At 36.0% G+C, this 27,798-nt stretch overlaps 1 protein-coding gene across 3 annotated transcripts in view; it reads right to left on the reverse strand.

Moving 5' to 3' along the window:
* Positions 1–9,180: 9,180 nt before the first annotated feature.
* Positions 9,181–27,798, reverse strand: part of itgb5 (integrin, beta 5) — a 42,028-nt gene continuing 23,410 nt past the window's right edge. For 2 of the 3 annotated variants that reach the window (XM_048194118.1, XM_048194120.1), the window contains 5 exons: positions 17,075–17,297; positions 14,937–15,037; positions 12,429–12,548; positions 12,053–12,219; positions 9,181–10,225 (listed from right to left, as the gene is read on the reverse strand). In XM_048194118.1, the coding sequence (XP_048050075.1) occupies positions 10,130–10,225; positions 12,053–12,219; positions 12,429–12,548; positions 14,937–15,037; positions 17,075–17,297 (707 nt within the window). In that variant the 3' untranslated portion in view covers positions 9,181–10,129. Of the gene's footprint in view, positions 10,226–12,052; positions 12,220–12,428; positions 12,549–14,936; positions 15,038–15,115; positions 15,172–17,074; positions 17,298–27,798 lie in introns of those variants that run through there. The other variant, XM_048194119.1, reaches the window with a different exon arrangement.

The raw sequence follows: 27,798 nt of genomic DNA on the forward strand, positions 1-27,798 counted from the left end.
TGTTAATTTGCAGTCCAAGTTACTTTTTTAAATACTTTTTCATTGAATACTTAGTTGCTAAATACTTTGACATATTTAGCAACATTCACATGCCACAAGGTCTATTTTTTAAATTAAAAACATGCCTGTGATGAAAATGAGTGAGGAAATCACTTCTCCATTTTAATTGAAACATTGTAACTTCTCAGATTTCTTCATTTTAGTTTAAATATTTTAGAGACCCACCAAGATATATGAGCATTCCTCTTGAATGTATGTGAAGATGCAGTCTGATGAAAAGGCTTTTCTTTGTTTATAGAGAATATAATATAAACTACAAATTAATTCATTTTCTTTTTGTTTGCATATTTTAATGTTTAAAACATTAAAATGTAAGCCTAAAAAGGTCAAAATAACAATATATATTATTTTAAATATTATGTTTATTTTTTAAAATGTGAAATTTCATCATTAAGTTCTCTGCATGGGACCTAAAAATTACACTCAGCAGACACAGACTGAAATGGGTCTGTGTACCTTTGGATAATTTGTTTTCTCATTTTTGTCTTGTAAATTTATTTTTACAACATAGACAGTCAAGAGTAATCCCAGGTGAAAAAAGTACATTTCTATAATGTACTTAAAGTGCTCTATTTTCACACACTAATTTTGTACTTAATATATTAAAAATTATTCTTTAGTACCTCTTAAGATAATCTTAAGAACATCTAAGTGTACTCAACTGTGCTATTTTGAGACACCATGAAATATGAACTAAAATGTGCTTTTAATATACTATCTCTGTATTTAAAAAATGTATTTAGATACAACTTATAGTACATTTGAATCCATAGTGTACTACAAGTGGTAACTACAAACTCGATTCCAAAAAAGTTGGGACACTGTACAAATTGTGAATAAAAACGGAATGCAATAATTTACAAATCTCATAAACTTATATTTTATTCACAATAGAATATAGATAACATATCAAATGTTGAAAGTGAGACATTTTGAAATGTCATGCCAAATATTGGCTCATTTTGGATTTCATGAGAGCTACACATTCCAAAAAAGTTGGGACAGGTAGAAATAAGAGGCCGGAAAAGTTAAATGTACATATACGGAACAGCTGGAGGACCAATTTGCAACTTATTAGGTCAACTGGCAACATGATTGGGTATAAAAAGAGCCTCTCAGAGTGGCAGTGTCTCTCAGAAGTCAAGATGGGCAGAGGATCACCAATTCCCCCAATGCTGCGGCGAAAAATAGTGGAGCAATATCAGAAAGGAGTTTCTCAGAGAAAAATTGCAAAGAGTTTGAAGTTATCATCATCTACAGTGCACAATATCATCCAAAGATTCAGAGAATCTGGAACAATCTCTGTGCGTAAGGGTCAAGGCCGGAAAACCATACTGGATGCCCGTGATCTTCGTGCCCTTAGACAGCACTGCATCACATACAGGAATGCTACTGTAATGGAAAATCACAGCATGGGCTCAGGAATACTTCCAGAAAACATTGTCGGTGAACACAATCCACCGTGCCATTCGCCATTGCCGGCTGAAACTCTATAGGTCGAAAAGAAGCCATATCTAAACATGATCCAGAAGCGCAGGCGTTTTCTCTGGGCCAAGGCTCGTTTAAAATGGACTGTGGCAAAGTGGAAAACTGTTCTGTGGTTGAAGTTCTTTTTGGATTTGAAGTTCTTTTTGGAAAACTGGGACGCCATGTCATCCAGACTAAAGAGGACAAGGACAACCCAAGTTGTTATCAGCGCTCAGTTCAGAAGCCTGCATCTCTGATGGTATGGGGTTGCATGAGTGCGTGTGGCATGGGCAGCTTACACACCTGGAAAGGCACCATCAATGCTGAAAGGTATATCCAAGTTCTAGAACAACATGCTCCCATCCAGACGTCGTCTCTTTCAGGGAAGACCTTGCATTTTCCAACATGACAATGCCAGACCACATACTGCATCAATTACAACATCATGGCTGCATAGAAGAAGGATCCGGGTACTGAAATGGCCAGCCTGCAGTCCAGATCTTTCACCCATAGAAAACATTTGGAGCATCATAAAGAGGAAGATGCAACAAAGAAGACCTAAGACAGTTGAGCAACTAGAAGCCTGTATTAGACAAGAATGGGACAACATTCCTATTCCTAAACTTGAGCAACTTGTCTCCTCAGTCCCCAGATGTTTGCAGACTGTTATAAAAAGAAGAGGGGATGCCACACAGTGGTAAACATGGCCTTGTCCCAACTTTTTTGAGATGTGTTGATGCCATGAAATTTAAAATCGACTTATTTTTCCCTTAAAATGATACATTTTCTCAGTTTAAACATTTGATATGTCATCTATGTTATATTCTGAATAAAATATTGAAATTTGAAACTTCCACATCATTGCATTCTGTTTTTATTCACAACTTGTACAGTGTCCCAACTTTTTTGGAATCGGGTTTGTAAATATATTTTTTTTAAATACAGAGATAGTATATTAAAAGCACATTTTAGTTCATATTTCATGATGTCTCAAAATAGCACAGTTGAGTATACTTAGATGTTCTCAAACTTATCTTAAGAAGTACTAAAGAAGATTTTTTTTGTATATTAAGTACAAAATTAGTGAAAATAGAGCACTTTAAGTACATTATAGAAGTGTACTTTTTTTCACCTGGGATTGCTAGCAGGTTTCATCAGAATAACATCCGTCTGTTGCACTCCGAATTAAATGTAGGAGGTGTTGAGTCACTCTGTTTCACAATCCAGCCTACATGAATTTAAAGCAGTTTCCATTCCATGATTTCATGCCATACTGTAACCTGTAACACTGTCCAGCTCAATCTGTGGTTTCACACAGGCCATTTCTAGACTGTGAGTCTGTGATTGGCCTACACACCCTGAAAGGCATGAAAACTGCCAAAAAAAAGTTCAGCTTGGAACTCTGGACATTTATCTGTCTCAGTGATGGGGTAAATACAATTTATGATATTAATTTTGGCTTGTATGCCATACTTTGTTATAGAGGCTAGTGAAAAAATGATTAGCTCACTCCATTAGATCATTTCACTAAACAGAATGTGCAATGCATTTAACTTGCTCTACTTTTTTGCCTCCGGATTAAAAGTTTACATTACTGGGTTTTAGTATTTGCCTGTAGTGAGCTTGTAAATCATTACTAAAAGTGTCAGCTTGATATGACTTGAATACTACATACAAACAAACTTATGTCTAAGCTGGTCTCGGTCTCCAGGTCACATGCTGTGTCTCCGACCTGCTCAACCTTGCATTCTGGAAGAGAGAAGCAGAATTTCATACAATGACATGTAATTCCATGACCTAACATCCTGCTTAAGCCTACACCATACTGAGATGGTAGAAACCACAAAGACACACCAACCAATACACCCAAGCCCACATTCTCCCTCACACACTCCAGATATATGAGTCACTTATGTCTCTCTCCTATTACTCTTGAATAGTTCACTTAAAATCTGTCATCATAAATGTCCCAAACCGATATAACATATGTCTTCAGAAGACATGAGTTGGAACATGAGTTCCAAGTTGAGTTGAACAGACCACTCTTAATGTCATTAATTAATTAATTCATTAATTTATTGATTTACTTGATCACTGTTCGAACTAATAACAGCAGAATAAAAGCTAAAGCCTGTGGACATGCACTATGACACTTTATCCAGTAGATGGCGCTATAGGATAGAGCAGCACATTTCTTCCATATTTCCTTAAACACAAAAGATCCTTATTATTACCTAAGAAAAATAAAATTGTCTTTTTTCTTTTTGTTATTCAATTAGTGTTACAAAACTGTAGTGTCACTGGTCACTGCAATAATTATGTTCAGAAAATGAAGCTATTCTCTAGGCTCTGGGCATTTAGTCTTCAGTAAATCATTCATTTTTTAAATCTAGATCAAACTAAATTAAATAAATGTGGACTGATATTAATATTTGTGTGATCATTCAGTGATACAGCAAATAATGTGAGCAGGGCATACAGTATATAGTAATATACCGCAGCACTTTCTTTTTGATCACATTAGTGCAGTACATATATTCTTCACTGGGTTCTGCTTACAGCAATGAAAGTATGCTGAAATGAAAAGGGTTGATTTACTGACTTCATTGAGAGAAAGCTGAGATTTGGACCTGTGAATGAGTAATGCTGCTAGCAAAGATCAGACACTCAGGCATAAAGACAAAATACTCTTAAATACCCACATAATTATTTATGGATAAACATTCTATGGCACCCATGAAAAACTCCCATGTACCATAATGCCCAAGAATCTGCACAAAGTGAGTATAAGCCTCAGTTTACAAAAATCATTTGCATCACAAATTATTGATCATTAGTATTAAATATGAGCTTACTGTGGCTCACACAAACTTCACTCTGAATCAAACCAGGTGAATTCCTTCACTGAATGCAGACATTTAATGACTCATTTGATGAGTATCAGACCTCAGTGCTGCAGGACATACCTTGCATTCCAGTAAAGCTTAATATTGGCAGTTATCACATTTCTCTGGAAATAGACACTGAAGGAAATGAAAGACACGTTTGGCACATCTAGATAGCTTGAAAACTGCATGATGCATAATGCTTCTTTTTATATAGTGGTGTTTTGTTTTTTAAAGAAATGAATACTTCTATTCAGCAAGGATGCATTTATTCCAGTGTTGGGGAAAGTTACTTTTAAAAGTAATGCATTACAATATTGCGTTACTCCCTAAAAAAGTAACTAATTGCGTTACTTAGTTACTTTTTATGAAAAGTAATGTGTTACATTACTTTTGCGTTACTTTTTCTCACCTAGGCTGGGCTTGCTTGTTTGTTTTTTAATAACAACAAAAAAGTTCTATTTTGGGCAAATGTTAAGGCCCTTTAACAACAAAAGTGAAATGAATAAGCATCAGGCAGAATGAAATGCATTTACACCTGTACAGTAGAGGACGCAGCTCAAACAAACCTTTCAGCTGTGCCGCCATTCTGGATTGAAGGAGAATAGGATACAGGAGATGGAAGTTCAACACTCTTCTTTCTAAATCTAATCTAAAGTCATTTTTGCTTATTACTATGGTTGAATTAGATCATTGAAGGTCAGCAATAAATAAAGTGAGATTAAATACATAAAGTATATTTGTGGGACCGTCTAATTTAATATAGTAAATTATTACAGGTTTGTGTAAAATTTTGAGATAGCATTTCACTGTTTTTATTCATTTTGAGGAATACTGAATGTTTTCGTGCAAGTGAGATGAGTAAATGTATGCTCACATTTAGTCTAGAACTACAATACCCATCACGTTCACAACGCCTCTGCACTTTATTTCTCTCAACATGGGCACAGGATATTATTGTCAGTCAATAAATGTGAAAAAGTAACTTGCGTTACTCATTTGAAAAAGTAACTTAGATATTTTGTTGTAAATTGAAAAAGTAATGCATTACTTTACTAGTTACTTGAAAAAGTAATCTGATTGCGTAACTCAAGTTACTTGTAATGCGTTACCCATTAGTGACAGTAAAGACTTATAAGTTATAATTTTAAACTTTTTTTTCACCAAAGAACCCTAAAAAAAAAAAAGATCAGAAATAACAAAAATAGAATCATAAATAGAATATTGCTTCAATGGAAGTTCTGTCTGTTCAAAATCACATGAACTATATGATCACAAATTTACTTAGTGACCTGAAAATTATTGTTATTTTTTTATTTTTTTTGCTTCATAACTTTTGTTTAAAACTTCTCAAATTTTTAAGACCACCTGTTTATTTGAACGAAATGAGAAATACATTAAGGGAAAAAGAGAGAACATTCACAAGGGGGCAGAAGATCAGGCCTTCACAGTCACATCTGCTGCTGTTCAGCTCCTAAAGTCTCAGACGTTACTGAAACACACAAACCTACTTTCCCTTCTTATGTTCAGAGCTGCGTCCACCCAGTGACATGACTTAATTTCTGTCTGAATGCTCTGGCTGTTGATACTGGCTCACAGCTCTGGAGGAAAACAGCATCACTAACTTGGAGAACATCTGATTTATGTGCAAACCACAGGGTTGACATCCCAATAGGGAAGAACAACTGGAGCTATATACACATATTTGCATTTCTACATGCAACCCTAAGTCTCTGCTCAAAATGTCAGCCATGGTTGTGTTGTGTGGCAAGAGAGCATGGAAATGGTGGCAGTGTGACCACATGGCGGTTACTTTTGATTTGGAGGATTTAAATTTACCATGCAGACTTTTACAGAAAATACAACGTCTACACTCACAGAAAAGCTGAAAATGTAAGACCCTTCTCCATACCTTTGATTGGATTGATAGTAGACCACCCACCAGTCCTGGTAAAATACTCTTTTAAGATGTGTTAGGGACTTAGTCTCCCATGTGGTTTCACAGTAAATCAACACAAAGTGGTTTTCAACTAGGTTCAACAGGCATGTGCACTTTCCCCATCGCAAACACAGCTGCTCTCTATAACTGAACCTGAGTCCTTTGACACGTCACCAAACATGTACACACAATGGCTGATTTATACTCCCAGTCTTCTTCGCAGCAGGTAAAACCCCCTTCTGTACCGCATACACACCTTTGAAGCTCAAAACAAGCTGCCCATTTAATCTACCAGAAGTCACAGGAGATTGACAAATAGAAGGTACTGAGCAAACTTCAGCCAATTAAGCCCCTCACCCACTCCAGGTGCACGGCCCTCTTAGATCAAGGGCTTCAGTCACCTTGCTTGAGTATTAAGTCAGATTTTCCCGTCAGCTTATAGAAGGGTGGTTGTGTCACTCCCTGCTGTGCTGACATGTTTTGTTAGCATCAAACAAAAAAGATCTTTAGACTGTAAGTACTAGTTTTTGTGTAGTTGAGCTACAGTCTTCAGCTGTCCAATTATACATGACGCAAGGTCTAAATGAATATTTGAAGAATTAAATTCATGTTGCATGTCACCATCAGAACTAAATTATTCGCATGACAGGGTAACACTTTAGAATAATGGTCCGTCATTAATAAGTAACTATGCAGGACAAATCAGTAGTACTGCTTTAACACTTCAGCTACTACTATTAAATAATATAGAAACAAGCTTAACTAATCAGTAAGTAATATCAAATTTAGGACTAAGATAGTTCCTTATTAGCTAATTACAGAATGAGATTGGCATCATTAAGAACTAATAGTTACTATGACAAATTATAAAGAATTACTAATTAATAATTGCAACATTAAAGTGTCTGAGATGTGAGCAATTATATTTTTTTACTCTCAATGTGGTCATGAAATGCATCATTAATTACTCAACTGTTACCTAGTCACTATGCAGGAACTACTAGCGATCTGGACCATTATTTTAAAGTGAAAAACATCCTTTTCACTTTTAAAATAATGGTCCAGATCAATAGTAGTTCTTGACGACTGCCTTTTTTTACACGGAACATGGTCATAAAATGCATCACTTATTACTCAAGTCATTCCTCAAGAAATAGTAGTGATCTGGACCATTATTTTAAAGTGAAAAAGATGTTTTAATGGTCCAGATCACTAGTAGTTACTGCATACTGACTAGGTAACACTTGAGTAATTAGTGATGCATTTATTACTGTATTCAGAGTAAAAATGATGACTGATTACGTCTCAGACACACAATAAATGTTCTTTACAATTTGTCAGTTAGTTAATAGTTATTAATAATGCTAATCTCATTAGGTAATTATTGATTAGCTAATAAGGAACTATCTTCTAAATTTGATATTACTTACTGATAAGTTAAGCTTGTAGTTAATAGTAGTAGCTGAAGTGTTAATATAGTCCTACTGGTCCCACTTTATATTAAGTGGCCTTAACTACTATGTACTTACATTTCAATTAATCATTTCATACAATGCACTTATTGTGTACATACATGTTTTTACATTGTACTTATATTTAAAAACACCTGCATGTAATTACATCTGTAATTAATTTCCGTAATTACATTTATAATTACACTGTTGACCCATCCCTTAACCCTTACCCCTACCCTTAAACCTACCCATACCACCAAAGCTTTCCCTAACCTTACCTGTACCCCACCTCAATAGCAGCAAAAGTGTTTTGCAATACAATATGTACCCAATAAGTACATTGTACTAATTTTTTGATGTAAGTACATAGTAGTTAAGGCCACTTAATATAAAGTGGGACCCTACTACTCATTAGTCCTGCATTAGTTACTTATTAATGACGGACCATTATTCTAAAGTGTTACCCATGACAGTTTAAAAGGACAAATTATTGCTTTAGTCTGACTGAAATCTAACCATGCATGTAAATGTGTAAGAAAAAAAATGATGAGGATCACGAAGTTTATTGCAACGTAGCAGTGACAAAGTACATGTAGCAACTTGGGTTAATTGTAGTCAGAATGAACCCAGAACATCTAAAATCTCAAACTATTTATCCCATGACAGTTTACCACCCCTAATGTAAATGCAGTTGCTCCTGTTGTAACAGCTGTGGTCTGTATGTTAATGAAGTTAAGACACCCCAATGACCCTTTGTCTGAAATGGTTCTCAGGGTTCCTCACCTTCTCCCATTCTACAGTTGGCGACCATTTGTTCACTATGTGATCCACTCAAATGGTGCAGAAACAACAAAACTGTTGACTATATTCTTCTCTGTAATAACTAAGCCATTTTGAGGGAACGAGCATGATCAACCACCTATCTTGGAGTGGAATCTGGATCAGGGCAGACTATAATACAGTGTATTTTGTAGTTTAAAAAGTCTGCATTAAACAGAATTTGCGATAGTTTTTTCTTCCCTATAGTGGCATATATCCAAGTGAAAACGCTTCACGAACAATTAAAAACTTTGAACATTGTGTCCATGGGGATTTGATTGGATAGTTGTGGTTTAATATTACCGTGATGTCATGTGAGTGACAGGATGTCCCGCCCTCTTGCCAGTAAAAATGTGAGAAGAGAGAAGCTGCTGCAAGATGAAGGTAAAATTGTTTTGATTAAAGATTATGAGGGCACGTGAATTAAGAAATATGCACATATACATTTACATTAGATATTTATTTATTGCTTCTCTTGCAGTGTCTCATGTGACACACCATTCTAAAATGAGGTGCTCATGTTAAAAGACGAACTTCAAAAACAAATCTCTAGACCTTGTTTTAATTTTTGTTTTATTCCATTGAATGCAAAAAACACCCCTAATAAAAGCACAAAAAGTGCATTAAGTAGAAACAAACATGACTTGCATGGGGTCAATCTGAGAAGTTCTTTCTGGCAGGTGGGTGTCCTAATTTTTTACTTGATCCAGATCCTGATGGGATGGGTGTGGAGCTTCTAAATGTCATTGTTCCAAAAAGAAATGAGACACTCTTGAATTATCAGCAAGGCAGTGTTATTGTATCACACTATAGAGTTGAAAATCATAATGAAAATGTGCAACCTGTGGCAATACACCAAAGACTAGTGTTGCAGAGTGGCATTTCTTTCTTTACTTGATAAACCTAAACCTAATATACAATGTGCAAAATAAGAGTTAAGTAGAATTATTGCTTTGGTTATGTTAGTACCCATCTCTTCATTAATCTAGCAGTTTGTTGTGTTCTATGCAAACTTTATGGCACCTGACTACTGTACATGTGCTAAATAAATTTAATTCATGTAAAATGTGTAATGGCTGGGAAAGGCACAATGTTAAAAATATTCAATTGAATATCTCTTTGCCTGTAAAACAATGCACAGCAAATCCATCATGAGCAGGAGGTATGATTAGAACTGGAGAAAATTAGGAGTTATATTTAAGCAAGCAGTCCATGGCAGGTCAATGTCCATTGTTCATGAAGGTTTCTGGACAAGGCTGGTAAGCCCTGCCTATCCAACTAGTCAAGCCAATCCTCTTCTCGTATTCGGCATATGTCCAACTGCTGCTCGTCACTAAACTTTCAGTACCCAACCGCATAAAGATCAGTTCCAATCCTCAGGAACCACCCCCCAAAAAGTTTGCATTGCAAAAGACCATAAAATTTGCTCTGTCTCTGTCCTCCGCTGTAGTGCAGAGGTGTGCTGGACAGGTCCTGCCATGTCCCCCAGTACAAATGCAGGTTGATCAGTGGACTCCTCCATTGCACGACTTAGTACTGTGCATATGGAACGTCTCCATTGGGTGAGAAGGGATGGACTGTTTATAAACAGGATTAGATGCCTAGGAGGAAGACATGGAGAGACATACAGAAGAGTAAATAGGTCAGAGGGGTTCAATGAAATGCACATAGTTAGAAGGGCAGAGTGAACAGAGCCTTTGAACCACAGCCTTGGAATGATCATCATGACTGATCTGTGGTCCCAGCTGACTGATGTTTTCCAAAAGGCCTCATGGTTTCAATCAAAGCCTAGTTGTTTTTGTCCTTGTGATTGCATAGATTTGCCAGTTCAAGCTATTTAGATTTAAAGTAACTAACAAACAATGCTATATTAATACATTAGACTGCAGAAACACTACCATTAGAAAATAAATTAGAATTTAATATTTTTATTCAGAGTATGCAGTTCTTCATGATTTCATGATTTCCACAAAAACAGAGCAGCACAACATTGATAATAAGTAATGTTTCTTGAGCACCAGCCAAATGTTACAATAAGGCTTGTTCAACTTCATGCAGCGCCTTACGATCACATGTGCCATCAAAGTACTGCAAGAGCAAAACGAGACCAGTCACCTAGGTCAGGCTCTGCAGTTGTTCAAAATAGGCTGCGAAAGCCTCGATGACGACACACTTTATTCTCATTGGTCAGATTCTGTGATGACGAGGACAACGTGTGTTGCGTGTTTTTTCTTAGACAAGTTCCTGTATTTAACCAATTTTGATATTGAATATATCAATATATATATATATATATATATATATATATATATATATATATATATATATATATATATATATATATATATATATATTTATTTAATTCACATCCACTTCTTCGGCTACAAATCAACGCAAAAATCAAGTGGTCTGCCATTAATGACATTGGTTCAGCACAATACGAGAAGGGTCTGGCTGCAGACCATGGGCGAGTGGAGCTCCACTCTCGAACAGGAAATATGTCACCTCCACTTCTGTTTTACTAACGTCTAAACCTACCCTAACCCTAAACATACCCTTACAATAATGCAAATAGAGTAATTAAATGACGCAATATTGATGTGCGCATGCCCAGCGGCCATAGCTGTAGCTAGCTGCACTAGTGGAGGTGAACATTGGTGAACATAAGAGACTCTTTAAAAATAAATAAATACAATCATACCGACCACAAACTTTTTTAGTAGTCTAAAAATTATAAATAAAATAAAACAACAAAACAAAACAAAAAACAAAACAAAACAAAACAAAACAAAACAAAACAAAACAAAACAAAACAAAACAAAACAAAACAAAACAAAACAAGGCAGGGTAGGTGATATGCTTCAAAAACATGTTTTTTTGTTATGCTGATTGAAAGTCTCTTCACATTCCAATCACTAAGTTAAGTGGTCTAAATGTATTTATCTATATCATCTGTGGAAGGCATGGGTCCACAAAATGTTCATCCAATCATATCCCTCGATCCGTAACAAAACAATGAGCTTATGCTGCATTCACACCATACTGTAATTTGGAAGAGATGTTATACTCGGGGAGGTCCGTGACTCAATTTATGCGTTTCAATGGCAACACTATCAATGACATAATGAATCTGCCGCAGTCAGGTGGTACAGTTCAGTGCTGTAAGTTGTTTATGTTCATTATTATTGTAATATTATGTGCTTTGAGACATGAGGTAGTTTAACACTGTCTCTCGTGATGCTTTTGTTTGGATCTTATGCTTTCAAAGCTAGCTCGCTATTGCTAGCATCTCCAAAAATTACCTACCCTACCTTTAAGCGAAAGTTTTGACCAGTAAACAAGTATTGTGACAAGTTCATTTCACACTGTCACAAATATCTGATTGCTGTAATTTCCGTCAAACTTAGTGCAGTAGATTGAGTTCTCACCATCTCATAACGCGCCCGTGAACGTGCACTTTGGAAGCGTGAAAACTCGCGGCGGTCGTGAATGGTGATGACCAGTTTCCAGAGGGCTAGCAGCAAGATGCCCATCAACAAGATACTGCCAACAACTGCCAGAAGCACCGTCATGGCATTTGGGGCAACAGCACATTCTGTAAATACACAAATGCATTGTCATAATGTATGATAAGATGTTTAGCTGACGCCATTCCCATTATAAACAGTGTTTGCATCAGAAATGGCAATAATAACTTCTTTTACTTTGGCAGTTTCTTCTCTTATACTCCCCCATAATGAATGTGTTTAACATGATTCAGAATGCAGTTCTTACAGAAGTAGTTGTGAAGAGCTAAATACTGACCTGGCTCCTTAAGAGCGGTCAGGACCGATTGGCCGTTGGCATGTTCGGAGTATGTGAACTTCATCACACAGTCCTTCTCGGTCTTATACACGCATTGAACGGTGTTGGGATCATCTGTTTCTGAAACAGAGAGAGAGAGGAGTTGAGTTCAATAAAAAAGCTGTCCAAACTGTGGCTGAGGAAACAAAGTGAGAAAGCAGAGCCAATGGCATAATCTTGAAACTCTGTAATTATTTTTGGACCAGACATTGCATTCCTCAACAAGGACCTAGATTAGTCAAGAATGTTTAAATGTTATCATAATTAAAATCCCCTACAGACTAGGAAGTCTCCCCCTTCCTTATAGTCACTTAACTATGGAGCCTCTTTCACTAAAAGAGCTGGAAGTTTCCGGTATGCACATGTGGAGTCCATTAAGGAAGTGAGCCAACTCAAATGACAGAAAAATGTTGTAAAACATCAAATCCATAATGCCTTCTTTTACAAGTAGGAGTGACATGGAAAGGCCTTAAGCATCCTGAATATTTCACTGCAATATCTCAGACATGAGTCCAGCATCATATTGTTCAACAATAAACATTCATTCATGCATTCCTAGACACGTGTAAAAAAAATGCCTTGTGCAAAAAAACCTGTTATAAAACCCTGGAGAAGTTCTCATAAACTCGAACTCTAATAAAACATTCATAATTATAAATAAATCCAATTAAAAATAGTATAAAAACATAATAAAAAGATCCGCATATGACAAAAAAAATAAATAAAATAAAACATTTTATCCATTTTCTAAAGTGCTATTCTTTATATAGTTTGAGCATTTTACATATTAGCGGTTTGAATTAATAGCAGGGTTGTGAGGAAAAGCAGTAAACACAGGCTTTCTCCATGGGACACAGAACAGCGAGTGCTGCAGAGTCGTCCAGACTCACATTCTCCAGATAATAACATAAACAGAGCTGGCCATGATATGCCACAAACCGTGCTTCACCCTGCTGCGAGTAACACATTCATGACCTGGAAGCACAAACTGTGGCACTGGACCAGCAGTGTGTCCTGATGAGAGGGAAAACAGACAGCTCTATGAACGGACCTCCTTCATGATTTCAGCTGGATTCAAGTTCTCTGTCTGACTGAAGTTAAGGAAGATGTATGTTAAGTAACCAGTGTGTTGATGACATGGGCTGGCAGTTAGCGTGCATGTTGATAGAATTTTCCAATCTTATTACCTCCTCAACCACCTTTGACTATTCCCATGTATAAAATGGCAAAGCCTAAAAACATAAATAATAAAATAAACGAGCCATCATTAGCCGTTTCCACCCACCTATTTTTATGTGCATTTTGGGATATATCGCATAAAAAAAAAACACTAGATGGAAATGCCAAATTGTGCATAAATTCAAAAAATTTTAATAAATTGAGGCAGATACATTTTTTATCCGATGAGAAGACATGCACATAAACTACAATGGAAACGCCAAATTTATATTACCGAATAAATCCCTCAATGCACAACAAAAAACTAGCGCAAACAAAGTTGTGACTTTGCCTAAACAGAGGATATAATTGGATAACTGAACTAACCAGCAGATCAGTTTCATTGCAAAGCATCTCAAATGTTGGTTTGATGATTCTGAAATGCCTGAGCCAAAGTCCGTCATCAAAATGATTTGGGTTAATTCCTTCCCAGAAGCATCTCACATGATTGCATTCCCGAACACCAGGCATCCAAAAGCAAGACAACATGACAGCATTTATTGCATTTCGTCTGCAAGCTCAGAGACATTTACAATAAAGGAAAAAAAGTGCCACAGTGGCTTTCCCGATTGCAGCAACTTCCATTTTTATTACAAATTATTCATATATATAGTTCATTATTGAACCAATTTCCCAGGAAGTGGTGATTTTGTCCTCTTGAACACATGGGATGGAAATGCTGCTTTATTTGCAAATGTTTTGTGCGAGGTTACAAATTTGCGCATAAGTTAACTTTGCAACATTGGATGGAAACATAGCCATTTATATATTTTAGGTAAATTAACCCTTATGCTCAAATGTGTTTTATCTTCACATAGGATGCCATATTGCACTATTAACTGATACAAAAGTATTTTTGTGGTGTGTGAAACTCTGCTAAAGACATTTTCTTCACTTACTTGCTTGGTCCTTCTTTCTGCTTGGTCTATTTTACCAGTGGTATGAAAATGGCAAACACTTAAATGCTGCAATTCCTTCCTTATGTGCACAAGTTTTAAATAACATGTTTTGTAAACTCAGTAAAGTTTAATATGCCACTGCTGAGTTTTTTCATATGAGGCAATAAAGCACTATATTTACTGAATAGCTAATTGAAAGCAGGGCATAAACAAATATTTAAAATTTATGTTATTGTTCTACATGTGTTATTTTTAGTCAGTTTGTCTCTGAGGAAAAAGTGTCTCTGTGCAGGGTGGGAAAACACTAGCCGAACCCTCAAAAATCATTTAGTGTTTCTAAGTGTGCACTCACTGAGGGTTTCCACGGTGATGATCTCATCCTTGCACATGCGCTGACAGGTCTGGTTATCGGCCAGTCTTCCTGTGTTAAAAAGATGGCACTCAATGCATTCCCTGAGGAGAAACATTCAGAAAAATCATTCAAACTATAACTAACACAATACTAAAAAGTTTGACAGGGTTGAGTCTAACCAAAAGTCAATGATGAGGAAAGACATCTCAGACCCTGTCAGTCAGCTTTGACGAGTCTAATGGAGAACATGTTATGAGATGTTATTCATACTGCATACTTTAAAGGGATAGTTCACCCAAAAATGAAAATTTGATGTTTATCTGCTTACCCCCAGCGCATCCAAGATGTAGGTGACTTTGTTTCTTCAGTAGAACACAAATGATGATTTTTAACTCCAACCGCTGCCGTCTGTCAGTCAAATAATGCTAGTGGATGGGAACTTCTACTATAAGAGTAAATAAAACTTGCTTAGACAAGTCCAAATTAAACCCTGCAGCTCGTGACGACACATTGATGTCTTAAGACACGAAACGATCAGTTTGTGTGAGAAACCGAACAGTATTTATATCATTTTTTACCTCTAAAAAACCACTATGTCCAACTACATTCAGCACTCGATTCGTAAGGTCTGATCGCGCTCTGACAGCGGCAGTGATGTCTAGCACTCATTGAAGTATATGCGCGAGACATCACTGCCGCTGTCAGAGCACGATCAGGCCTGACTAAGCGAGTGATGAATGAAGTTGGACATAGTGGTGTTTTAGAGGTAAAAAATTATATAAATACTGTTCGGTTTCTCACACAAACCGATCGTTTCGTGTCTTAAGACATCAATGTGTCGTCACGAGCCGCAGGGTTTAATTTGGACTTGTCTATGGAAGTGTTTTAGACTCTTATTTGTTCGAGTTCCCGTCCACTCTTATTATAAGACTGACAGACGGCAGCGGTTGGAGTTAAAAATCAGCATTTGTGTTCAACTGAAGAAACAAAGTCACCTACATCTTGGATGCTCTGGGGGTAAGCAGATAAACATCAAATTTTCATTTTTGGGTGAGCTATCCCTTTAACATATAAGTTCAATCTTGTGGCATGCTACCTAATTTCACAGACATTAAAAACATTAAAATGTTAAAATACACAGTTCTGTCAGTATAACCACAATATTTAAACATTTTACATGTTAACACAGGACTAGTACAAAAAAGTGTTTATAATTGCTTTCGAGAGTCTTTGATTTAAGCTCTACAACTCAACAATGAAGTAAGAACTCATGATTTATGAAGGACAAAGTAGTGCTTTTCAATGCAACTTATTAATTGCACAGATTAATTTTTAATATATATCAGAACCATCATGCTTATACCTGTGTATGAAAGAACCTAGCAAATCTTGGTGTTACGTACACTGCAGTTCAAAAAGTTTGGAGTTGGTAAGATGTTTTTGAAAAGTCTCTTATGATTACCCACTTTTGATCCAAAATACAGTAAAAATAGTCGATTTTGTGAAATAATGTTACAATTTAAAATGAGTGTTTTCTATTTTAATATATTTAAAATGTATTACTGTAATCGCAAAGCTGAATTTCCAGATTTGGTGATCAAGAAACAACTATTATTATCAATGCTGAAAATAGTTGCTCTGCTTATTTTTGAGGAAACAGTGGTACATTTTTTCAGAATTCTTTAATAAATAGAAAGTTGAAAGAACAGCATTTATTTGAATTCTTTTGTAACATTATAAATATCCTTACTGTCACCTTTGACCAATTTAATATATTTTTGCTGAAGAAAAGTATTCATTTCTTTAAGAAGAAAGAAAAAAAAAACACTGTAAAAATCTAACTGACCTCAAACTTTTGACTGATAGTGTATACAAAAGCACTACAATCCTTCACTGGAATGGCACTAGTATGTAGCAAATTAAATTTTAAGAACAAGAAGTTTCAATTTAAAGAAACATAAGGATGAATTACTGCAAAAGAGCACAACAGTATGTTATTGGTTGCAATATGCAGTAAAAAAATCCCACAGCAATTTTTTTTTAACAATGACGTAACTTTTAAAAGACAGCATTACATTAGAAACTGTAAATACTTATCAATTAGCTTTAGTTAAGTTAGAGCATCCTCAGTCTCATACCTCTTTGTTCCACAGGCATCTGGACAGGTGGGACATTTTTCGCACGTGTCCCCAAATGCCCCTGGCTCAGTGCATTGGCACCGCCCACACACACAGCTGCCCCGCCCGCTACAGATCTTTCCGTCGTCTGACACACAGGAAGCCGTCTCTGTAGAGCAATTACAGTTGTCTCCAATATAACCAGCATGGCATTTACACTCACCGCAGTGGCATTCCCCATGACCTGGAAAACAGGGAAAGATAGATTCAGAATAAACTTTATATAACTTGTGATATTCTAAACTCTTTATTTTGTCAAATGGCTGGTATGTGCAAATCCAGTACTATCAAATGTGCTTAACTCACTGACATGGACAAGAGGTCTAAACACAAAGCCATCTCAGAGACACACACAATACTGTACACACAAATACACACATTGAGAGTTTGCATAGAACCATCATTTGCTGACATTAATGGAAACACAAGCGTTCCACATTTCTCTGTCATGGCACAAAGATGACCATTGTCTACTTCTCCCACATTCTCTAAAGTCTCTCTGTCCACAGCGGAGAACATTCCAGTGGACTGATTACATGCAGATCTCCTCATTCCAACACCGAGGATTCTTGGCGTGCGTCTCCATCACTGTGTGTGAGCTAAACTGTGTGTTGAAGCAAATGTGCCAAACTAGTCGCTGTGTGAGTGACCAGACGGAAAGTTTATATTATGATGTAGTAGAGTACATGCAAAAATGTGAAGGGTCTTACAGTGAAAGTGATGTAAAACAAAACACGCTTTCATGGCAAAACAGCTGCGAGCAGATTGAAAGCAGCGGTGAACACTTGGTGTGGCATCAGCTGCAGCCTCAAAGCAATGATTGCACAAGAACAGGAAAATGTTGGAAAAAATTGAGCGCACATACTCTAAAGCTGCAGTATTGTGCTTGTGCACTGCAATCCAGAGAAGTTGCCACTTTGTGTTGGGCATATTAACTTGCAAGAGAGATGAGGAGATCTGCTTTAAAAGTCATAGTTAAAATAAAATGAAAGTTCTGTGACTATTTACTTATCCTCATGTCCGAGTACCATTCAAAAGTTTGGGGTCAAATTTTTTTCATATATATATATATATATATATATATATATATATATATATATATATATATATATATATATATATATATATATATATATATATATATATATATATATATATATATATATATTTTTTTTTTTTTCCCCACTCATCAAAGAATCCTTAAAAAAATGTATCACTGTTTCCACTAAATATTAAGCAGCACTGTTTTTAACATTGATAAGAAATGTTTCTTGAGCAGCAATTCACCATATTAGAATGATTTCTGAAGAATCATGTGACACTGAAGAAAAATTCAGCTTTGCCATCACAGAAGCAAAGTACATTTTAAAACATTAAAATTATTTTATTATTATTATTGTATTTTAAATGAATTAATTTTGTAATTAATATTTCACAGCATTACTGTTATACAAAATGTTTTTTTTAATCAAATAAATGCTTTAGAAGCAAATGCATTAGATTAAGAGACATAAAAAAAAGAAAGAAAATACTTACCGACCCCAAACTTTTGAATGATAGTGTAAATATGGGAAGTTTTAGGTGAAGTATCCCTTTAAAGATATTGCAAATCCTCACACCCGCTACTGATAAGAAACATGAACTACCGTGGAAATGCTAAAAGTATGAAAGTTACATGACACTCTCAGGAATGATCAGATTTGACTCCGTGAGAAACATATGTATAGTGAGGGATGATGCGTTTGATGTACACACGCACACACACACACACACACACACACACACACACACACACACACACACACACACACACACACACACACACACACACACACACACACACACAGCAGGTACTAAAACTGTCCTATTGAGGCCATGCTGGTCAGTTCCCACACAATAAATTTTTCATTGTGGTGCCACAGCAGAACTAATACAATCCAGGAATGTGTAACCAATGAATTCTTCTCTGACAAACACCAAATTTTCCTGAGAGATACAATAAACCTTAATAAAGCGGTTCCCCATTTATATTTAAGGGAACAGAAAAAAAAAAAAGTATCTTTCTAATAAGGACCTTTATGGACATATTTTACATCTTGTAAAAGGGGTCTCTGATGTCCCCAGAGTGTGTATGTGAAGTTTCAGCTCAAAAAAAAGTTTTAGCTCCCCACAGATAATTTTTTATAACATGTTAAAATTGCCACTTTTTGGAAGTGAGCAAAAACGTGCCATTTTAGTGTGTGCCCTTTAAATGCAAATGAGCTGCTGCTTGGCCTAAGAGGGCGGAGCTTTAAGAGCTCAATCTCTGGTGTCAGGAGTCAGTCAGGACGCGCTATACAGGTGCTGGTCATATAATTAGAATATCATCAAAAAGTTTATTTATTTCACTAATTCCATTCAAAATGTGAAACTTGTATATTATATTCATTCATTACACACAGACTGATATATTTCAAATGTTTATTTCTTTTAATTTGAATGATGATTATAACTGACAACTAAGGAAAATCCCAAATTGAGTATCTCAGAAAATTAGAATATTACTTAAGACCAATACAAAGAAAGGATTTTTAGAAATCTTGGCCAACTGAAAAGTATGAACATGAAAAGTATGAGCATGTACAGCACTCAATACTTAGTTGGGGCTCCTTTTGCCTGAATTACTGCAGCAATGCGCCGTGGCATGGAGTCGATGTCGAATGTCTGTCAACATTCGTGGGTGGGGCCTGTGGCTAATGTGATGTCACATTAGCACCATGGCTGAAAACGGGTTGTTGGGAGACACTGCTTATGATTTATGGGGATTAAAAAAGTGGTTGGATTTTTAATCACTATAGGCTGGTTGTGTACACAGACTGCCAACACACATTTATGTCCAAACAGCATGCAAAAGTGAATTTTGCATAATAGGTCCCCTTTAATAAAGTAAGAGTCCAAGTCTTTTAGTGTTATGAGAGTCATAAGAAATAATAAAATGCCCTGATAGTTAAATTTTATGTGTAAAATGCCACGCCTTAGGGTGTATTTTAAGACAGTAAGCACAGAGTACACCTTCAGTGAACAGCTTTACTGAATGAATGACCCTCTGAACAAATCTGGAATGAACAGAGACGCGTTGTGGCATGTTTTCCACACCTGCTTTCTAAAGGTGCGTGTATGTGTAACGGTGCTGAACAGCATTCACAGGCTTCGCATTTTTACCACAGACATTCAGAACCAACAGTATTCATATTTAATATGCTAAGATAGAATATCAAGTCATCATCTAAACAAATAAATTAACAAATGCTAGAGAATCAATGCAGACCTGCTCTCCCAGCATTTCCAAATCCGGTCTTTTATTTAGGTCACTGTATAAATGTGCTGTTGCCATGCCAGAAAGGCAGATCCATGTTGAAAGCCTCTGGGAATGAGCTCCAGCCCATTTCGACCACATCCACAGTTAAACTCAACAAATTCACACATGAGTGAGTCCAAAGCCACGCAAGCACTGAAATATGTCAATTACCGTCGACCTCAAGTATCAGGTTTATTTAAGGGTGCAAAGTTTCACAGTCAACACAGAGTATGTGCTTGTAAATTGCAGTGTTTGAATGGTGTACACTTGAGATCTATTGCTGTGAAGTCTTTGTGAAGGGCATAGCCATCCTTATGTGATGAAAATGTCCTTTTTTTCCTGCCTTTAAATTACTAAAAAAATGAAATAGACTGAGATTAACTTGACAGGCATATTTGAAAGAAAATGTGTAGGCTTGTAATCTTTCATTTATTTTAATGAATGAGTCATGAAACCATATTGATAGCATGCTCATACACCAACTGAAGTGGAAAGGTAAACAAATGTAGAAAAAAAATAAAGCAGAGCTTTCCAATGGAAAATACTTCTAAAGGCTGGAAGTGACCAGTTTAAATATTTCCTGTCTGCATGCTTGAGTGTCTGTTTGTTCTAGTTTCTTGTACAAACAACATATTACCAGTGTTGTTATCATTAACTAAAGTATTAAAAAAATCACAAAATCCCCCTGCAAAAGAAAAATCCAGAACAAGTGAAAGTGGAAAACAAGGATATTTGTCATTCTCCATTTTTAAAATTACACCATTTGTAAGTTTTAAATGTAGTAGATCTACTTTAACAAATTTTTTTTTTTTTTTGCTTCCTTAAAAGATTAATCTAACTCAACATATTTAACACTGAATGGATTTAAATGTTTATTTCAACAAGCTACATTCCAGACATGCAGAAACCATTTGTCAATCACTGTACTGTACTGCTATTGGTTGACATATGCTGACCCTGACCTGTCCTTCCTGTTATAAAGACCCTTTTAGCCTCTGCAGTCCCACAGGAAGTGTAGAACCAGCTGCTGAAGCAACATTCCTCTTTATATTGTAACACTCAAGCTGACCGCTTCATTTCACTTCACTCAAATAATTTAAGATCAGATGCTTGAGCTATTCTAGTGTATCATCACACTCCTCTCAGTTCATAGCGGAGAGTCATTGAACTTACTGAACCATGTGTCTGCTAACACCAGAGGGAGATACAATTACATAGAGAAGACTATGAAAGCTTTTGGGGTCAATATGAAGAGAATTCTAGCTGTACTTGAACAGAGTGGTCAGAAAAATAAATCTACTACTAATAATGATTTAAAAAAAAAAAAAAAAAGCATGAAACTCCCTATTAGACCTACATAGACGGTCACACACCAGGCAAGAAGTGTTCAAAGTGACAGTCCAAAACAGTGAATCTAATAACCAAACTGGCAAAAGTTCACATCAAGAATAAACAAAGTGACATTGAGGAGTTCGAAAAAAAACCCCCAACAACAGTCAAACGTTTTGCTGAAAAATGCACAACAGAGAATCTTCCAGTCTAGGCTGAAGTCATTAAGTACATTAACAATTTTTAATGGAAAATGTTGTCAGTGGCGTCATGACAACTAAATTGATACAATGAATGGTTATCCTTTGGATAAAAATTTTAAAGTTTTTTATTTTAATAAAGGTAATATTTTTTTAAAAAGATTCAATGCACTGTAGTCAAGAAAAATGACAGCCTAAGCACTCCTCAGATCAGTAAACTGACCAATCAGAAGAAATTATATTCAAATGGGGCAATACATTTTTTGGTCCAAAATGCAGCCAAAAATGTGCAAAGGAGAAGAAATTAAGTTTGATTTCTTTCTGACACAAATAATCAACTGTAATCAAATATATTCTCTCTTAAACCAAATAGCAACGAGTGAAAAGACACTTACCAATTATCAATGAAGTCCAAATTATTAAAGAATAAACAAAATGAATGAATGACAGGGCCAAATACAAAATTTGCCACAATGAAAAAGCGGAGGAGTTCCTCTACTAACCGATAGTACTATACCGATAGCACAACTGTAACAACTAAAACGGACTTCAACAAAATTGTATAAATCAAAAGACCAACCTAATACTTATTTGCAGTTAAACTATTGTGCCAGTGTGAAGTACAGAGTCTAAAGATTTAACAGTTACTAAACCATATAATAAAGTTACGCTGCTTCTTTGTGAGCATAATGTAGTTTGCAGGAGTGAAAGAACAGGCAGACTGACTTCAGATCATAGATATAAAACATGGTTTTACATGGTCATGGTTTGTGGTTTGTCTGTCTTTCTTGTGGTGGCAACTTGAAATAGATCCTCCTTTGGATCTGAGAAAAAAAGAAGAAAAAAAAAAAAAAAAACACTCAGAAAGCCCTGTAATCACTAGGGTGCAGTGAGAGCACAGGGTGTGCAACCTATGCCATGTTCCAGTTCCACCCAGTGAGGAACCACCAGCAGAACACACTTCTGCTCCAGGGGCATCTCATTTCCCCGTCTGGAGCTGAGAGAGTGAGCCGTTTTCAGAAATGCTGATCAAATAAAAAGCAGGCTACTCAACATCTCAGCAGTCTGCATTCAACAACTCACGAAAACGTGTCACCACAGACTCAGTGGTCATTCTTCCTTCCCTACGAAAGTAGAAACAAACAAGTGCAGCTGAAACGAAAGAAATCAGTTCATGCGAGGAATTCAACTCCATATTTTCAGTGGAAGGTTCAGGACATAAAAAAAAATAATAATAATTTGAAGCAAAAGCATTTAAAAACTGCCCAATATAGAGCTGTTGTAAATGACAAAGGATAAAGGAGAATTTTAAAAGCAAAATTAGACTTTTACTGACTCAAGTTGTGTGATGTAGTGTTTAAAGACTTCCATGTCCTTTCTGAGGAGTTTGAGTATATGTGTGACACTGACCACACAGACACAACATTATACATCCGGAGACAACACAAGGATGCCATGGTCTTTAATAGGAGTCATCCTGTTGTTACAGGCCTCTGATCAAGCACTGCTCTGATAAAGTTTGTTAAACAAACACAGCAATCTTTCCAACACTTGTGGTTTAATGCACCAATTGACCAGTTTCAGTTTCCTTCCAAGTCAAAACTCGATCTCATTTTCTAGGTCATTACTATGGCAAATGCACACTATCGTTCAAAAGATTTTTTTTTTAATGTTTGTGAAAGTCTCTTATACTCAAGGCTGCATTTATTGGATCAAAAATGACTAAATCTGTGATACTGTGAAATATTATTTCAAATTAAAATGACCATTTTCTATTTTTATATAAATTCAAAATGCAATTTATTTTGGTAATGGCAAAGCTGAATTTTCAGCATCATTACTCCAGTCTTCAGTGTCACATGATCCTTCAGAAATCATTCTAATATGCTGATTTGCAGCTCAAGAAACATTTCTTATTATTATCAATGTTGAAAAGAGTTGTGCTGCTTAACATTTTGGTGGAAACAAAGTTCAAAAGAACAGCACTGATTTGAAATAGAAATCTTCTGTAACATTATAAATGTCTTTATGGTCACTTTTGACCAATTTAATGCATCCTTGCTGAATAAATGTATTTATTTTTATATATTATTTTTTTCTACTACTTACAAAATGACAGTACAGTCAGTTAGTCCTAATGATAAGAAATAAATCTGAACTGGTTTCAGTGTGAACAAAGCCATACATATTCTTCTTGTGTGTGAATAATGGACCCTTATGGAAGATGGCAAAACCAATCTAACCAATTTATCTTGCTTCTTAAAGGGTTAGTTCACCCAAAAATGAAAATTCTGTCATTTATTACTTACCCTCATGCCGTTCCACACCCGTAAGACCTTCGTTAATCTTCAGAACACAAATTAAGATATTGTAGTTGAAATCCGACGGCTCCGTTAGGTCTCCATAGGGAGATGGACACTTCCTCTCTCAAGATCCATAAAGGTACTAAAAACATATTTAAATCGGTTCATGTGAGTACAGTGGTTCAATATTAATATAATAAAGTGACAAGAATATTTTTGGAGCGCCAAAAAAACAAAATAACGACTTATTTATTGATGGCCGATTTCAAAACAATGCTTCAGGAAGCATCGGAGCATAAATGAATCAGTGTGTCGAATCATGATTCAGATCGCGTGTCAAAATGCCAACGGCTGAAATCACGTGACTTTGCCGCTCCGAACAGCAGATTCGACACACTGATTCATCTGTGCTCCGAAGCTTCCTGAAGCAGTGTTTTGAAATCGGCCATCACTAAATAAGTCGTTATTTAGTTTTTTTTGGTGCTCCAAAAGTATTTTCGTTGCTTTATAATATTAATATTGAACCACTGTACTCACATGAACCGATTTAAATATGTTTTTAGTACCTTTATGGATCTTGAGAGAGGAAGTGTCCATTGCTCCCTATGGAGGCCTCACGGAGCTATCAGATTTCAACTAAAATATCTTAATTTGTGTTCTGAAGATTAACGAAGGTTTTACGGGTGTGGAACGGCATGAGGGTGAGTAACAAATGACAGAATTTTCATTTTTGGGTGAACTAACCCTTTAATGTTTTTAAATTATTTCCATACCTTATTTCTTCCACATGTGCTATTGCTTTTGTCAACAGCATGCAAAATCAATATGTTGTCTGACTTCACTTTGCAGAAACAGTGTGACTCTGTGTGTTGAGCTTAAAAAAATTGGTCAACTCATTGGTCTATAAAGAAACATGTGCATTGCAAGAATGTAGGCCAAGACACGGCAAGCTGCCTCTTGTAGTTGTGCCTCTCAAGTAGTGACGAAGTCTTGGCAGTAAAAACAGAAGGTCTATAGATGCCTGAAATGTGGTGTCTGTTCTCTTTACAAGATTCCTTAGTAACCAGGAAACCTCATTGTATTCCAAAGAGAATCAAATATGTTAAAAATAATCAGGAAATAACTTTCACATGTTTCTCCATTTAAAGAGGACATTTTAACTCTGGTGCAGAGCAGAGAAATTATATTTAAGATAATTAGTGCAGTCAGAAGTTTTGTCTCATGTGACTGGAGGGGAACATCTCATGCTCCAGAGACAATAACAATTACAGAGCAGGCGTACAAGATAAATACAGTTTTCTTCTGCTACACAGTCTTCTGACGCCTTTTAAATAAACAGGTAGGCTGGGGACAACAATGAACAAAGTAATGCATGATACTTTTAAAAACATGAACAGATCACTATAATTTGTGCCTGCGATACAAAGTTTTCTACACAGGAACAAGCTAATATATTTCTGTGCATGCTTTACTGCTGGTTTTGTATGGTGTAAGGTTTTGTACTAATAACTGTTTAATGAACTAGATGTTTCTGCTGATCTAAAACACAAGTGTGGGAAGTACAAGGGCAATAAACCAAAAAAACACAATGTCTAGAACTTAAAGTATCTTAAAAAAAACATCTATAAACAGGTTTAAATGAGAAATGCATAACAGTGCTGTAGCTTGTCTAAATAAAAACGACTGACTCACTAATCCCATATATTTGAAACCAAAGATAGAAGGACAATCTAGTGTTTCTCATTACAAAACTATCTGCAGAGACACTGTTTGTGTCCACAAAGAAAAGGCATACTTTGACTCATCACTAATCTTACCCGCGCCCTTGCATTCCAAAACTGGATGGACAGGGTATCTTTGCAGAGGAGGTTAAACATTCAAAACAGCAAAGCAATTTTCATGGCAACAATTAATAAATAGTACAATGCTGTGAAATGCCTCAAATTCTTATGGTTTGTTGTTAGGATGTCAGTAGTATGTCTGGCTGCGTTAGACTGCAACGATAGTCTAGTCAACTTTTCCCAAATGGTACCTCGCATGGAAAAACCATTATCCTGTTACAATTTGTTGCCCAGAGCAGGTTCAGAAAGTAGTAATCCCATTGTAGCAATGTGGTCACTTAAAGACAGATTTGAAAGGCAACTAAACAAGACCAAGATGAATAAGTCTGGGTGTGTTTTACCAGCCCTTGAGGAGACACAGAGTGACAGTTGAGATTTGTTTTTTAGCACTGACTGATTGCAGTGTACTGGTACAGTGCTTCGATGTGCTCACTGATCTGACTGCAAATTAAAAAAAGCATGGGCTATTATCACATTTTAAAAACTAAATCATACAAATGCATATTACTACAAAGACAAATATTGTACATTCACTCATAGTATTTAATAGACATTTAGGTCTAAAAGTCTAAACTATGTAGAAAATCTAAATTTTATTTAAATCTGGAAAAGTTTGTGTCACTATGATATGATATATGATATAAATATAAGTTTCTATATAATACAATTGATACATTTTCACTGGTAGTCTCAGACGTTTTGATTTCACTGTATGCATCTGACAGTAAAACAAGCTTTGCACCAGTTCAAAAACACATCTTCAGGGTACGTACCAAAATACTTTCACCAAAAGCATCAAGTCAGTGTCACTCAAATATGAACCACTGCACAAATCATGCAGTGACATGCAGAAAACATCTTCATGAATTCATAAAAACATCTGTTTGACAGCCTCCCAACCTCCCATCTGCCCCAAAGGGCAATGCTGTTTTTTTTATTTTTTTTTTTTTTTTATAATAAGATTTTAATCTTACATCCTACCTTCTAATAAAATTCCAAGTAGCTGAGATTTGGGGCATGAATGCACATGCAACATCCATTCATAAGGCATAATATTTCAAAGAATGAATATGAAGAACTGCAAACTACCTATAATGAGTAGCTTTTGACATTCTATTCTTTTTGAAATGGTTGTGTAAAGGCTTGGCATTTCAAGTATGACAGAAAAGTCTGTCAGAAGAGAGGCAGGATCCATGGGAGATTTTTTTTGGTTTTATTTGTTCAGCATGCTAATCCAGGTCCCTGAGGCTTCTAGACGATCCACTTTCCATCCGGACTGAGTTTGTTAAACTGAGCTTTTCATTTTGCTTCAGCATTTAGGGATGGTTTTCAGAGAGTAGAGCACATCTGAGGGATTGAGTCAAAGTCCAACAAACTCCATTTTTTGTTAAACTGCAAGCAGAGGAGTCTATTGAGTTCAACAGAGGGAAACAATTTTCATCATACAAAAAAAAGATAATTAAAATGTTTGTGCATTCCCATTAACAATATTACCCATGAAAAATACTGATACTTCAAACTCCAGGACTCATCTGGCTGCCACATCACAAAGCAGTTCTGCTAGCAAAAGTGCTTTCATCGCAAATCAATAGAATAAGGAGTGAGCAATGACGTCTATTCCAAAGTCCCACTTTGCTCATGGTTCTTGCAGTTTTATTGTTCAACACGTGACCAG

The sequence above is a fragment of the Megalobrama amblycephala genome, linkage group LG6, assembly GCF_018812025.1.
Source record: "Megalobrama amblycephala isolate DHTTF-2021 linkage group LG6, ASM1881202v1, whole genome shotgun sequence".
NCBI classification, from domain to species: domain Eukaryota; kingdom Metazoa; phylum Chordata; class Actinopteri; order Cypriniformes; family Xenocyprididae; genus Megalobrama; species Megalobrama amblycephala.